The sequence below is a fragment of the Geotrypetes seraphini genome, chromosome 9 (genome assembly GCF_902459505.1).
Source record: "Geotrypetes seraphini chromosome 9, aGeoSer1.1, whole genome shotgun sequence".
Classification (NCBI taxonomy): domain Eukaryota; kingdom Metazoa; phylum Chordata; class Amphibia; order Gymnophiona; family Dermophiidae; genus Geotrypetes; species Geotrypetes seraphini.
Window position 1 is genome coordinate 131,164,030 of NC_047092.1, and position 16,419 is coordinate 131,180,448.

The following is a 16,419-nucleotide window of genomic DNA, read 5'->3' on the forward strand; positions in this document are numbered from 1 at the left end:
GATGGTCTTCTTCAAGTGGACAATGTTTCCTACTCATAGAGAATGACACAAGTACAAATTTGTTCCTGTCCCCATGGGATCTCAATAACTTCATCTCATCCTCGTGCATTCTGTCTCTGTCTCATTCTAGCAAGCTCTGCCTTAACCGCACAAGCCTCGAACACTTATCATTTTAAAGTGTTCAAGGCTTGTACAGATGAGGATGGAGCTTGCTAATCGATTTAGAATGCGCTAAAGATTAGCACCTCTTGTCATATCATATATGGGGCAAGGATCTGGAAAATTTGATTGTGTCTTCAAGTTCTTATGTGAAATTTAGAAGAAACCTAAAGACATACTTGGATCAAAACACACGTGGATCAAAAACTGGTTGGCAGATAGAAAGCAAAGAGTGGGGGTAAATGGACAATACTCAGACTGGAAAAGCATCACCAGTGGAGTGCCGTAGGGTTTGGTGCTTGGGCCTGTGCTCTTCAACATATTTATAAATGACCTGGAAATTGGAACCACGAGCGAGGTGATTAAATTTGCAGATGATATGAAGTTATTCAGAGTAGTAAAGACGCAGGAGGATTGCGAAGATCTGCAACAGGGCATAAACATGCTTGAGAAATGGGCTGTGACATGGCAAATGAAGTTTAATGTGGACAAGTGTAAGGTGATGCATGTTGGTAACAAAAATCTTGTACACAAATACAGGATGTCTGGTACAGTACTCGGAGAGACACCCCAGGAAAGAAACTTGGGAGTACTGGTCGACAAGTCAATGAAGCTGTCTGCACAATGTGCGGTAGCGGCGAAAAAGGCAAACAGAATGCTTGGAATGATTAAGAAACAGATCGGAAAAGGTTATCATGCCGCCGTACTTGAAGAAGGACACAGTACTACTCGAAAGGGTCCAGAGAAGAGCGATTAAAATGGTTAAGGGGCTGGAGGAGTTGTCATACAGTGAGAGATTAGAGAAACTGGGCCTCTTCTCCCTTGAAAAGAGGAGACTGAGAGGGGACATGATTGAAACCTTCAAGATAATGAAGGGAATAGACTTAGTAGATAAAGACAGGTTGTTCACCCTCTCCAAGGAAGGGAGAATGAGAGGGCACTCTCTAAAGTTAAAAGGGGATAGATTCCGTACAAACGTAAGGGAGTTCTTTTTCACCCAGAGAGTGGTGGAAAACTGGAACGCTCTTCCGGAGGCTATCATAGGGGAAAACACCCTCCAGGGATTCAAGACAAAGTTAGACAAGTTGCTGCGGAACTAGAACGTATGCAGGTAGGGCTGGTCTCGGTTAGGGCGCTGGTCTTTGACCTGGGGGCCACTGTGGGAGCGGACTGCTGGGCACGATGGACCACTGGTCTGACCCAGCAGCGGCAATTCTTATGTTCTTATATCACCCACTAGTTCTGGTAACAATTTAGAATTTCCAGCTCATTGGTGAGATATGGGGTGGGAAGGGGACTAGAAAGGAGGTGGATGATTACATTTTGAACTGAATATGAGAATATATATGCTCACTACTCTAGGAGATAGTTTTTAAGGAAGACAATAACAGCTCTATCCTATAAGTAGTCAATCATCTGTAGCTGGCAGTATTCTTCGCAGTATGGAATTTTAAAACTGGACACAGTGGATGGATCAATTAGTCTTTACCTGCTGTGTTAATAAGGGGAGAAAATGTGAAGAGTTTGAAGAGGAATTTCGGAAGATGGGGAAGAGGAAAAAAGAAATCCAAACACAGGGAGAAATAAAGAAAATCCCGCTGAAGGATGAGGAGATGGAAAGGACCATTAGGTGTGTGAGGCACAAAAGGAAAGAACTTAAGGCTGTGAAGAAGAGAAGAGGAATACTGCTGAACCTTGGTGGTAGGGGGATGGAAAAGAATCCAATTTTTCCCATCCTCACAGGAACTCAATTTCTCCATCCCGTCCCTGCGAGTTTTGTCGCTGTCCCTGTCCTTGCCCCATTCCTGTAAACTCTGCCTTAACTGCACAGGCATTGGATGCTTGTGATTTTAAAGTGTTTGAGACTTGTGCAGATGAGGACAGAGCTTGCAGGAATGGGACAGGAAAAGAACTTTATGGGACAGGACGGGAAAATGAGTTCCCGCAGGGACAGGGGAAAATTTGTCCCCTTGCCATTCTCTAATCTACACCCTTTAATTCCTTCTCCAATTTATTGCCAGATTAGAAAATTGTGATTTCTTTCCTAGTTTAAGAAAGAAAAAAGAAGAATATCCTGTACCTGGGCTAGCCTACTTGGGGCTAGATTCACTAAGCAAACCGATCGTATACTGATCGGTTTGCGAGCCCTTTGCGACCCAATTTCCCTCCTATCCTATTCACTAACCTCCCCTCCAATCCAATCCCGATCCGTGCATGCAAATGAGGGGAATCGGCATGCAAAGCAGGAAAGTCGCGATTCACTAAACTTATCAACTGGCTGGCTGATCAAAAAAACTAGCAACTGGTGAGGACCAGTCACTTGTGCTAAAACCACCGATTCTCCTGTTCTGGCTGCCCTGCTCTCTGCCCTGATTCTCTTGCCTGCTGCTCTGCTCTCAGCCCCGATCTCCTGCTTGACCCTATCTCCTACTCTCAGCCCCGGCCTGCTGCCTGCTGACTCTCCTGCCCTTTCCCGCAGTGCAAGCCCGTGGTTTTAACCTGCGTGCTTAAAGCAGGTTAAAACCACGGTTTTGTAAAAAAAAAAAAAAGAAAAAAAAGAAAAGTTTCTTACTGAGAGCATGCGCAGGCCATCTACAGGCAAGGAAGATGGTCTGTGCATGCTCAAGGATCACTCTCTAGTGATCCGTGCGGTGGGTGTCAATAATTGTCCCCATTTGCCTTTAGTGAATTTATCGGCCTGCATGCAATCGGGCACGGATCGGACACAGACTCGGGGGTTAGTGAATCTAGCCCTTGATTCCTGCTAAGTGGAAGGAACCAACTGACTTATTAGTGATTCACTCATCCTTAATGAGCATGATCCTAGCTTCTGTTTTATTTGGGCACAGACTATTAGTCTAAAGGATGAACAAAAAATAATTACATGTCAACAGGCAAGCTTGATGCTGTGAACACCTCAGAGCATGTTCAAGGGTAAAGCTGATTGCAGTGTAAAATTAGTTTAGCTTATTATAGTACTGTGTAGTATAGTTCTGGAAGCTATAATACACTACATCAATCTTTCGCACTGTGCTCTCTTACCTTCCTTTGGTCATTCCGTTCCAACACTTGTCCTCATTAGCTGACCCTGCAGTTGCTCTGTCACCACAAAGAGCACTTGGGAGGCTTATCCAATAGTCTCTAATATCTTTCAGCTTCCCTTTAGCATCTGAAACCTGGAAGAGAAAGAGAGAATACGGTACTTGTTGGACTGAAATTCCCTCTGACCTTGTAGCTCTGTTTTCCTGCTTAAACCGTCAGTTCTTGACTTGGACAGTAAGTATTATTCTTCTAGTCCCTCTAATTACTGCTATATGCACGTTATGGGAATGTTTCAAAAAGCTAAGATTATTATCAGTCTTTGAATGTAGTTTTGGTTAAATGACTACAAATTGATGATTAAAAGTTAAGTATTGAAACAAAGGTGTTAGAAATCTACTTTATTGAATTAATCAAACTTTCTAATGCAACTTTTCTCTTTTAAATCCACTACTAAGAAAATAAATTATTTTCCAGTCTTGCAGTCTTTGAAGGTGTGAATGCCTCACCAATTTACTTCATTTCTTCGAATGTGTGAATAAACATGTAGATAAAAGTGAGTCGGTTAACATTGGCCCAGATTCACTAAAGATTGCGATTCAATCGCTGTTGGCCGATTCCTGGCCAATTTTAAAACAGCGATTGATTCACTATCTTTTTTGCATGCAAATGATTTGCACGGAGCGATTGAGTTGGGGCAGAGTACTGGCAGTAGTGACAGGAGAAGCAGCTTCCTGTCACTGTTGTCAGAGCTTCTGCCCGATTAAAAAAAAAAAGCCCCCTCCCCTTCCGACAAAGTGCCCCGTCCCTCCCCAAACCCAACCCCCCCGCCGTTGCCACTTCGATATCATGGCAGGAAGGATTCCCACTCCCTCCTGCCATCAGGCCAACTTCCGACTCCCCCCTGATTCCCCCCCTCCCCATACCTGTTTGGAGCAGGAGGAGTGTTCAGTCCGTCCTGCTTGTATGCCTCCAGCAACGCATCTGGGCCTTAGGCCCAGCTCCGGTGCATCATGTGATGCACGGGGAGGAGCCTAAGGCCCTGATTGGCTCAGGCGCCTCGGGCTCCTCCCATGGCTAGAGGGCATTCAAAAGTGAGCAGATGTTGATGCGATGACATCACGTGCATGCGTGATGTGATCACGTCGATGTCTGCGCATGCGTGTAGGCCCTCCAGCTGCAGCCCTGAGCCTAATTCTATACTGGTAGGGGTTACTGATGGAGGAGAGGTGCGGGAAGAGGAGGAAAGATGTTAGCGAAGAGGAGAGGTGCTGGCACGGGCTGACAGCCGTGAGAGGCATATCCTGTAAGCAGTCAGCTGGCGCCAGTGCCTTTTCTCCTCGCTGGCGTCTCGCGGCACACCTGGAATCTGACACAGCACACAGTTTGCGATACACTGATCCATAGGCATACCTTTGTGAAGTCCTGGTGGTCAGGAATGGACCCCACTCATTCTTACAATGTGCTCTTTTATTGCTATTCTTTTGCTGTGACATTATCAGACAGTGGTACATCAGGTTATCCAATGGGCTAAACCAGGAGTAGGGAACTCCGGTCCTCGAGAGCCATATTCCAGTCAGGTTTTGAGGATTTCCCCATGAATATGCATGAGATCTATTGGCATGCACTGCTTTCAATGCATATTCATTGGGGAAACCCTGAAAACCCGACTGGAATATGGCTCTCGAGGACCGGAGTTCCCTACCCTTGGGCTAAACAAAGCATACCTGTAGAGAGTAGCTGGGCAGCTATCTGAGGTGACCAAAAAGAAGGAGCATGATCTACTGGCAAGCAACAGCTTCAAGACTTTGATACTTTGATATAGTATCAGATATAACTGGGAAGGGATGGGGAATGGTTAATAGTTTGGGCAGCAGACTGATTTGATTACATTTTTAAGGAAAGCACCTAGATCATATAGATTTTTGCAAACAGTCAAGCCTAAACAACTAAGTTAGGAGGTAACTATAGCTATACATGCACAGTACGTGTGTAAACGAAGTGGACTTAAGTGGGCCACATTTACTACATACTGTAAGAATACATGGGGAAATGTTAACTGGTCAAAACTCTTACATCAGGGGGTTTCTAAACTCGTTCTTTAAGGGCTCATGTTTCCAGGATTTTTCCAATGAATATGCATGAGATCTATTTGCATGCACTGTCTTTATTGTATACAAATACTATAGATCTCATGAATATGCATCGTGGAAATCCTACAAATTCAACTGGGCGAGGCCTGAGGTTAGACACCCCTGTCTTATAGCATCTTTACCTACTGCTCTTCTGTAGTGACTTCTGGTCCTCAAGATAGTGAATGGACTTATTTCTTGGATCAAATGTATGCAAATATATCTCATGAATATTCATTGTGGAAATTATGATAGCCAGAACTCAAGGACATAAATTCACCATCTCTTATCTGTTGAATACATCTATTCAGAAGATTTCAGTATTACATATTTTATACAACTTTTTTCTTGCACAAATTATTAATGTGTCTACTTACTAGTTTTTCCAGTGCAGACCCTGAAGAAGTTTCCTCCGCATGTGACTTGACTCTCCGTTTCTTTTCCTCTCCGCTGGGCCCTTTTGTGTTCACTCTGGGATTTCCACATGCTTGAAAAACCTACACAAATGGTGTGCCTTTCATTATTAGTTATGTTTTACTTTTTAGTGCATTTTCAATTAAATCATTCCAATATCTTTCCACTGTTCTTTATTAGAGCACTGTAAACTTTGGGAGTAATGACCTTTAAGATCAGCAAAATAAACAACTTCTTACTGTTCCATCTTATCGGGAATTAGTCCATGAGCATGTTAGAGAAGCCATCTTTTCTGTTAGTGCCCCAAAGTTTTGGAATTCTTTACCAATATCTCTTCAGTCAACAACCACAGTTGATAGGTTTAAATTGGATCTGAAAACTTTTCTCTTTTCTGATGCATATTACATGCGGTGTTACTGATTGTGCTGATGGTATTATGCAAAATATTCCAAATGTTTCTTTTAGAAATTGTAGTTCTTCCCCTTTTTAACCTTAATTTTATGTGACTGTGTATTTGTTTTTATTACTGAATATATGTTTTTAGACTGTAAGCCGCCCAGATAGGATTTCCCTTGGTGCAGGATAGCAAAATTTTAATAAACTTGAAACTTGATATGTGACTTGAGTGCATAGAATGGTACTTTACACACCCAAGTACTCAAAATTGCTCAGGAGTATAAGACTATAAAAGTAAGCACTTGGAAAACATAGCACCTATTTTTGTGCACTATAGAGGTATTTTTATAAAGCCTATTTTGCAGTTATATGCCTGTATATTTGCATACAAGGCCACGTATAAGTATTCATGGTACTGAGATGTGTATGTATAATTGGGTTAGATTTATGCACAGATAGCTTAATTCTGTATGATGTGACCAAACTTGTGTGTGTGAATCTGTGTGCAGCATAGATTTGCATAATCAATTTAATTGTTTTTGCAAGCAAATCAGCAATTTACACCTAATAACAGACTCGCGAGAACTGACGGCAGCTATTCAGGGAGCGGCACTGGGCCAGGCTGGAGTACGAAAAGCTCGCTCCTGCCTTATGCACCGCTTGCCCCGAGATAATGAGGCAGCCATCCAGCGAGGGAAGGGCAGGAGCGTAGAAAGCTCGCTCCTGCCAATACACCGCTGGGCCACAAGGATTTAAAGGGATTTTAAAAGGTACTGGGGGTATTTAAAAAGGTACGGGGGTGTATAAAATTGTTAGTCAGCTGGGACGGATCCCTCCTGTCCCAGCCTACCACTAAACCACCAGAGGGGGGACAGGGTAAAGGACAGAGTGGGGAGACAGGGTGCAGAGCTTGGCAAGGAGTATGGGGTTGGGTACAGAGCCTGGTATATTTTATTAAATATATTAGTACACCATTTGGCTCAGAATATTTTTTTTCTTGTTGTCCTCCTCTAAATCTAGTTACATCTTATAGTGCAAAAAATATGGTGCATGTATTTTTATAAAACGTACTTACATGTGCCAGTTTCTACTGGGACACACACTTAAAGGGGGGTCATTTAGTAAGTGCACTAAACAGCTGACTGGCCCTCTTCTGGGGGGAGGGGGAGTGGTAGCGACGGCTGGCCCAGGAGCATCTCCGAGGTGCCATTTTCGGTTTCAGCCAAACCGAACACAGAATTTCATCTGCGGATTTGGTTTTAGCCAGAACCAAAACCACCAGTTTCAGTCAGTCTCTATGTGCACTCACCTTCAATAGTACTAGTATTATGTGCATTTGTTTGTGCAAGTGGTAAATAAACACATTTGGCAAATTATAGAGTTGCCCTTTAAATGGCAGCCACAAAACATATAAGTCCATTTGGATATTCGGCCCATTGTAATTATTTTCCCTGAATCACAGACAAGGGGAAAAAAATCTCCCAATATGCAGCGTTATTTAACCATCTAGGGATGACTCCTGGCCAGCTAAATAATGCTTAGCAAGCTAACCACAAATTTCCAGCAGGAGATAGCCAGTTATCTTCTGCTGAATATTTTGATTAGCACCAATGTTTATTGGCTGACCAGCTAAGTTTAATGTCCAAATAGACCCCCATAAATGGCAGGTCTGTCTTTGGCACTGAATGTCTGGTTTCGCCACCAACCGCAGAAGATAGCTGGGCTGCCTCCCGCAGTCTAAATGTTGGGTCCAACGTCTATATTTTGTTCGAAGTTACTAGCATTATTGTGAACTATTTTATTTTTAGGTAGGTGGATCTAGTCAACATTGTTTAAAAAAGCAAACTGTTTTTAGTTTCCTACCTATTTCCTTGAAATCCCCTTAATGAATTTTTTTCTCCACTCACTAACTCATTTTGCCAATTTGCTTTACATTGGCTCGAGTAAGTGTAAGTTAAAGAGACTACAATTATTCAAAATACAGCGGCCAAACTGATTTTTGGTAAAAATAAATATGATCATGTTGCCCACCTTTTCAGGGCTCTTCATTGGCTCCCTGTTCATTCAAAAATTCAATTTAAATGTGCCAATATAATATTTAAAATTTTACATGATATTGTTTGATGAATATTCACTGCTTATTTTAACTCTCTGCGGTCATCAAATTCAAGAAGTTCTCAAAAATATAAACTTGTCTTTCCTTCTTTAAAAAGAACTAAAGTACTAGGTTATATGTCCCGATCTTTTGTATTTCTATTTGCAAAACTTTGGAATGGATTTCCTTTTGATATTAGCACTTCCCTCTCTCTACAAAGTGTTTGAAAATCTTTGAAAACTTTACTGTTTCAGCAGTCCAGATGAATTTTAACAATGATGATCTGTTTAACTTATAATCTTTTACTAAATTCCTCATTTTATGTTTAAGAATTTATTTGTAAACCAAGTTGAGCCCTTTTTTCAGGGATGATCCGGTATATGCTATACAGATAAGGATTGGATTGGATTTTGTCCAACTTTTTGTGTTTGATATTTTTCAATGTTTTCTAAATCTAATAATTTTAAAATCAATAAGGCAGCGTGACATATGGCTAGAATATGTGAAAATAGCTGGACGTCACAAGTAGTCAATAACTCGCTTGTTTAAGGAGGTTAAAGTAGAGTGCTGGGGTGGGGGGAAGAGCAAGAGCACAGAAAAAGAGTCATATTTTCAAAGCACTTAGGGCTCCCTTTACTAAGGTGTGCTAGCATTTTTAGCGCATGTACAAGATTAGCGCGTGCTATTCCATGCGTTAAGGCCCTAACGCAGCTTTGTAAAAGGAGCCCCTAGACTTACAAAGTTACGTGGAGGGGCATTTTCGATAAGACATCTAAGTCCAAGTTTGGACGTTTTGTGAAGTACGTCCAAAAATCAGGTAGAGAAAATGGTAATTTTCAAAACCGCAAAACATCTGGTCAATTTGGGTACCTTTTTGGCACTTATTCATTTTTAAAACATGTCTAGCCCCAAATGTCCAAGTTGTGCCCTGGACGTTTTCAAAAATGTTTGATTATGGCAGAAAAATTTCCAACTCATAAGCCTGCCCTAGTCCCACCCATGTCATGCCTCTAACATGTCCCCTTGAGATTTAGGGCTCCTTTTACTAAGCTGCGTTAGGGCTTTAATGTGCGGAATAACACGCGCTACATAGCCACGCATGCTAGATGCTAACGCCAGCATTGAACTGGCGTTAGTTCTAGCCATGTAGTGCGGGGTCAGCACTCGCTAATCTCTGCGTGCGCTAAAAATGCTAGCGCACCTTAGTAAAAGGAGCCCTTAGACAAACCATACGAACAGCATAGAAGTCCATCTAGAAAACAGGTTTCAAAAATAGCAATTTGGAAGGTTTAGAGAGAAAAACATCCATCTGCCACTTTATGCTACTTTTTGGACATTTTTTTTTTTATACTTTATACATTTCATATCTTAAATCAAGTACAATAAATACATATATCAATTTAACTTCCAAATACACTTGACATCTTATAATTAACCTTATAAAATATAATAATATCCCCCCTCCTTATATAATTATGAAAAATAATTTATTTTAATTATAATCAAAAAATATCCACCTCCCTCCCCCCTTACTGTCTTAAACTTTTTAATTCAGGGAAGAATAATTTTTAATCTTTACAAAAATCCATCAATGGCCTCCACACATCCTTAAATTTGTTATAATTCCCTTTTTGGACAGCTAAAGCCCTTTCCATTTTATATATATGACAAACAGAATTCCACCAGAAACAATAATTAAGACCATTCCAATTTTTCCAATTGTAAGTGATCTGTTGAATGGCAATCCCAGTTAAAAGAAACAAATATCATCTAATAATAACAAATTATTGTTAATTTTAACTGGACATTTTTTTCTCTTTTGAAAATGAGCCCCAGAGTAACCTACAATGATGTGGTCAAAATCAGAAGATAATAAGTCAAGAGGTTTCTTTTATTCCATTAATGACAGAAATAGCTTTAGGACTACCGTTTGATTTTTGAAGATAGCAAAGCACAAATGCCAGACAAACATTGAAACTTTTATGTTAACGGATTTGGGGTTTTGAATCAAGGTTTTTAGTAGAGATTTGTTTGTGTAGACTTATAGATAGAAACATCGACATATGATGGCAGATAAAGGCCAAATGTCCCATCAAGTCTGCCCATCCAAAGCACCCTGATATCGATTCATCTTTTGGTACTTGTTCCTTTGACATTCCTGTGGCATCGTTTCATTGTGCGACATAGTTTTATTAGCCAAAGAATGAATTTTAAAGGTACTTTATGTTTAGATTCTGATTAATAGCACAGCACAGATATTTTATGCAATATACAAGCACCATGTTCCTATAAAAAAAACTTAAAGCAAGTGACTATCAGATACAGATGCAATGGAGAATTCCTATGTGTAATTTGAATTATTTATTCCTATAAGTAATTTGCATTATTTAGATTAGGGCTACCTCTCCATCATATTTTTTGGAATGGCTTGTGTTTTGGAAAACAGGTATGTCAGATATATTTGTTAAAATCTATATATATAAAATCGGAGGTATGTATGTGTGTATGTGCCGCGATCACGCAAAAACGGCTTGACCGATTTGAATGAAACTTGGTATGCAGATCCCTCACTACCTGGGATGATATGTTCTGGGGGTCTCGCGGCCCACCTGCACACGTGGGCGGAGCTACAAACAGAAAATCAGATTTTACCCATTCATGTCAATGGAAAAAATGTAAAAAGCTGCCAACGCAAAAACGGCTTGCCCGATTTGAACAAAACTTGGTATGCTGATCCCTCACTACCTGGGGTGATATGTTCTGGGGGTCTAGCGGCCCACCTGCACACGTGGGCGGAGCTACAAACAGAAAACCAGATTTCACCCATTCATGTCAATGGAAAAATTGTAAAAAGCTGCCAACGCAAAAACGGCTTGCCCGATTTGAACGAAACTTTGTATGCAGATCCCTCACTACCTGGGGTGATATGTTCTGGGGGTCTCGCGGCCCACCTGCACACGTGGGCGTAGCTACAAACTGAAAATCAGATTTCTACCATTCATGTCAATGGCTAAAATGTAAAAAGCTGCAAACGCAAAAACGGCTTGCCCGTTTTGAACGAAACTTGGTATGCAGATCCCTCACTACCTGGGGTGATATGTTCTGGGGGTCTCGCATCCCACCTGCACACGTGGGCGGAGCTACAAACAGACAATCAGATTTCACCCATTCATGTCAATGGCAACAATGTAAAAAGCTGCCATTCTCACAGTAATTCCAACTACCTGGGGTGATATGTTCTGGGGGTCTCTCGGCCCACCTGCACACGTGGGCGGAGCTACAAACAGAACATCAGATTTCACCCATTCATGTCAATGGAAAAAAAGTAAAAAGCTGCCATTCTCACAGTACTTCAAAAACGGCTTGACCGATTTGAACGAAACTTGGTATGCAGATCCCTCACTACCTGGGGTGATATGTTTTGGGGCTCTCGCGGCCCACCTGCACACATGGGTGGAGCTACAAACAGAACATCAGATTTCACCCATTCATGTCAATGGAAAAAAAGTAAAAAGCTGCCATTCTCACAGTACTTCAAAAACGGCTTGACCGATTTGAACGAAACTTGGTATGCAGATCCCTTACTACCTGGGGTGATATGTTCTGGGGATCTCGCGGCCCACCTGCACATGTGGGCGGAGCTACAAACAGAACATCAGATTTCACCCATTCATGTCAATGGAAAAAATGTAAAAAGCTGCCATTCTCACAGTAATTCAAAAACGGCTTGACCGATTTGAACGAAACTTGGTACGCAGATCCCTCACTACCTGGGGTGATATGTTCTGGGGGTCTCGCGGCCCACCTGCACACATGGGAGGAGCTACAAACAGAAAATCATATTTCACCCATTCATGTCAATGGAAAAAATGTAAAAAGCTGCCATTCTCACAGTAATTCCAACTACCTGGGGTGATATGTTCTGGGGGTCTCACGGCCCACCTGCACACGTGGGCGGAGCTACAAACAGAACATCAGATTTCACCCATTCATGTCAATGGAAAAAAAGTAAAAAGCTGCCATTCTCACAGTACTTTAAAAACGGCTTGACCGATTTGAACGAAACTTGGTATGCAGATCCCTCACTACTTGGGGTGATATGTTCTGGGGGTCTCGCGGCCCACCTGCACACGTGGGCGGAGCTACAAACAGAAAATCAGATTTCACCCATTCATGTCAATGGAAAAAATGTAAACAGCTGCCATTCTCACAGTAAATCAAAACCGGCTTGACCGATTTGAACGAAACTTGGTATGCAGATCCCTCACTACCTGGGGTGATATGTTCTGGGGCTCTCGCGGCCCACCTGCACACGTGGGTGGAGCTACAAACAGAACATCAGATTTCACCCATTCATGTCAATGGAAAAAATGTAAAAAGCTGCCATTCTCACAGTAAATCAAAAACGGCTTGACCGATTTGAACGAACCTTGATATGCAGATCCCTCACTACCTGGGGTGATATGTTCTGGGGGTCTCGCGGCCCACCTGCACACGTGGACGGTGCTACAAACAGAAAATCAGATTTCACCCATTCATGTCAATGGAAAAAATGTAAAAAGCTGCCATTCTCTCAGTAATTCCAACTACCTGAGGTGATAAGTTCTGGGGGTCTCGCGGCCCACCTGCACACGTGGGCGGAGCTACAAACAGAAAATCATATTTCACCCATTCATGTCAATGCAAAAAATGTAAACAGCTGCCATTCTCACAGTAAATCAAAAACGGCTTGACCGATTTGAACAAAACTTGGTATGCAGATCCCTCTCTACCTGGGGTGATATGTTCTGGGGGTCTCGCGTCCCACCTGCATACGTGGGCGGAGCTACAAACAGAAAATCAGATTTCACCCATTCATGTCAATGGAAAACATGTAAACAGCTGCCATTCTCACAGTAAATCAAAAACGGCTTGACCGATTTGAACGAAACTTGGTATGCAGATACCTCACTACTGGGGTGATATGTTCTGGGGGTCTCTTCACCCAAGAATTTATATGTTCTTGCTCCTGGAGGTGAAACTAAAAATGTTGTTTATAATCAAGTTTTGTGTTAGTTGTATTGTATTCATTTTGTCAAATATTTCACATTATAATTTGAATATTGTACTTTTTATAAAGCTGTAAAAAAATAATTTCATTCACCACTATAAAGTATCTTTATTTGAATCCATTTACAGTGTTATTGCTATAATTAAATACCCGTGCAACGCCGGGGCATCAGCTAGTACTCAATATAATTCAGTATAAAGAGTTTTGTGCGCTCTTACTGCTTTGATTTGAACAAGTCAATAATACTACACTGACATCTAGTGGCACAAGTGAACCATCATTTTTTTTTCTCCATGCATTCTTTATTCAAGGACTGTATTCTAGAATTTAAGTTTGATATCTTTCATATTTTATATGTAACTTGTCAAACTAAAACAGCACAAATGTACAGTACTCAATTAGCAATAACCCTATCTATAAAAGGGAGAATCCTATCATACCAATATACATCCTAATGTAAAAACAGAAGTCTGACTGCTATAGATTCCTACAATGAAGCAATGACACTAAGCAATAGCAGAATACTGTACCTCATTTCTGTCACACCTGCAGCATATAGACAAAAGGGCCCTTTTACTAAGCAAAATGAGTTTTAATGCAGGACTTTCCTGTATGCCAAGTCCATTGCTAACATGGCATTTATGTATTATGCTTAGCTTTCTGTGCGCAATGCAGAACCCAGAATGCCTCACAAGTTGTACTTTTATTGACATTCTTTCAATCAAAATAAAAGGTAGAAACCCCTCCACTATGGGCCTAAAATGTTTATTTGTAATGCTTTAGGCCCACAAAATTGCATAAAATCATCTTTCTGCTTTGAGTGGGGAGTTGTGGGGAATAAAATTAAGACTGCGGGGACAGTGAGGGGATGGGGATGAAAAATATGCTTCACTGCAGGGACAGTGAGAGGATGGGGATGAAAATGGGGGGATGTGGATGAATCTTTGTTCTCGTATCACTCTCTAGTCTCCACTTCCACATCCTCTATCTCCCCTGAAATCCCTTTGGTTTGTGGTGTCCCCTCTATTTTTTCAATATTTTCCTTGGTCCTCTGGCTACTTTGATTCAGAGAGTAGTATTAAAGCCTTTATCTACAAAGATGATATTTTATTGATTTTCCCAGTTTTCTCCATCCAAACTGACCTAGCACCACTTAGTAACATAGTAACATAGTAGATGACGGCAGATAAAGACCCGGATGGTCCATCCAGTCTGCCCAACCTGATTCAATTTAATTTTTTTTAATTTTTTTCTTCTTAGCTATTTCTGGGCAAGAATTCAAAGCTCTACCCGGTACTGTGCTTGCCGAAATCTCCGTTAAAACCTACTCCAGCCCATCTACACCCTCCCGGCCATTGAAGCCCTCCCCAGCCCATCCTCCACCAAATGGCCATATACAGACACAGACTGTGCAAGTCTGCCCAATACTGGCCTTAGTTCAATTATTAATCATGTGTGAGCTCCATCGCATCATAGTTGACAATGTGTGGCCTGGTGATAAACCCCTCAAAAACAAAAGCATGCTGGATTAGTGGCCAACAAATCAAGCTTCTTGGAGTTGATTTAGTTCCTGTTACATCATTTCGCTACCTAGGGGTTATCTTCAATTCAGCATTGTCATTCAAAACTCAGGTCTCTCAAGTCTTGAGAAAAGGGTTTTTCTTGCTCAGATGCATTCACTCCATCAGTTCTGTACTTGATTTCTCTGCTTTGCATACCCTTCTACGTGCTTTCCTCATTGTATTTATTTATTCAATTTTCTATACTGTTCTTCCTAGGGAGCTCACAATGGTTTACATGAATTTAGTCAGGTACTCAAGCATTTTTCCCTGTCAGTCCTGGTGGGCTCACAATCTATCTAATGTATCTGGGGCAATGGGGGGATTAAGTGACTTGCCCAGGGTCACAAGGAGCAGCATGAACCCACGATCTCAGGGTGCTGAGGGGCGGTAGCTTTAACCACTGCGCACACACTTCCCTTTCTACGACTGACTATTGCAATTCTGCTTCTTTAATCCACTGTTTACAGACCCTACAAAATTCTGTTGCAAGGTTCCTGTGTAAAGCTAAATTTCATGATCATGTCATGCCTTTACTGATCAGTTTGCATTGGTTACCCATTCAATACAGGTGCTGGTTCAAAATACTATGTCTGACTTTTAAGGCATTACATATGGGGATGCCACCACATCTATCTTCTGTCACTATCCCCTATACACCTACTCACTCCTTACGTTCTTTAGACTCCCACAAATTGGTCCTTCCCTCTCCTAGGTGTGCCCACTATGAGTCTACGCATTCTGCGGCTTTTTTTTTTTTTTTTTTCCTATCCCCCTCACTTTGGAATAGCCTTCCCCCATATCTTCTGTCAGAGTTATCATTTCCTAAATTTAAAGCCATTCTGATAGCGTGCATTTTCAAATTGGTCTTTAACTGCCCTCTGGAGTAATCCCCACAGCTTTCTAGTCAGTGGGACAGGGGGAAATGGGATAGGCTTGCACAGTGTAGTGCCTCGACACCTCTTGCATGATTGTTCTTTTAGGGTTCCTTTTTCTAATCGGCGCTATAGGTTTTTTAGCATGGACTGGCGAGGTAAACGCTCTAACGCTTATATAATTCCTTAGCACTTTGGAGCACTTACGTTGGCCTGCAATAAAAACATCTAGCGCTGTTCAGTAAAACCCAGCATTAATTTGGTTGAGTGATCTTTTCTCTTTCCTATCATTATTCTTTTTAAGGTTGTTTTATCTTATTTTATTGTAAGCTGCTTTGACCTTTTTTTGCATTTGTGGGATATAAAATATCTAATAATAAAGATTAACATGTCTTGTGAGACTCAAAAATGGCATAAGCAGGTTCTCTCCTTCTCCATCTTGGGGTGCTGCAGCTGGGGGACAAGTTTCCCTTTAAATGTTTGGTAAATTTCCAGTTTACTATTTTTCCTTTGAACACTCTTATCTAACAGTCAAGGAGACTGATTACATTGACTTCTGCCCATGAAGCTGTTTAGGTGTTCTTGCAAATATAACTTTTGTTCTATAGCAACTGTGGTTTCCATTTTCTTCTTTTGAAAAAACATTACTTGTCCCATTTTATAAATGGATCTCCTGTTTCTTTAGGGTATGTACTGCTAT

General features: G+C 41.4%; 1 protein-coding gene across 1 annotated transcript in view; it reads right to left on the minus strand.

The window, feature by feature from the left end:
* The window catches only part of GPC1 (glypican 1), a 518,863-nt gene that overhangs the window by 22,499 nt on the left and 479,945 nt on the right, over nt 1-16,419 (minus strand). Inside the window, exons 6-7 of the mRNA XM_033958579.1 lie at nt 5,708-5,827; nt 3,202-3,335 (exon numbers count right to left, since the gene is read on the minus strand). Coding sequence (XP_033814470.1) covers nt 3,202-3,335; nt 5,708-5,827 — 254 coding nt within the window. The remainder of the gene's footprint in view (nt 1-3,201; nt 3,336-5,707; nt 5,828-16,419) is intronic.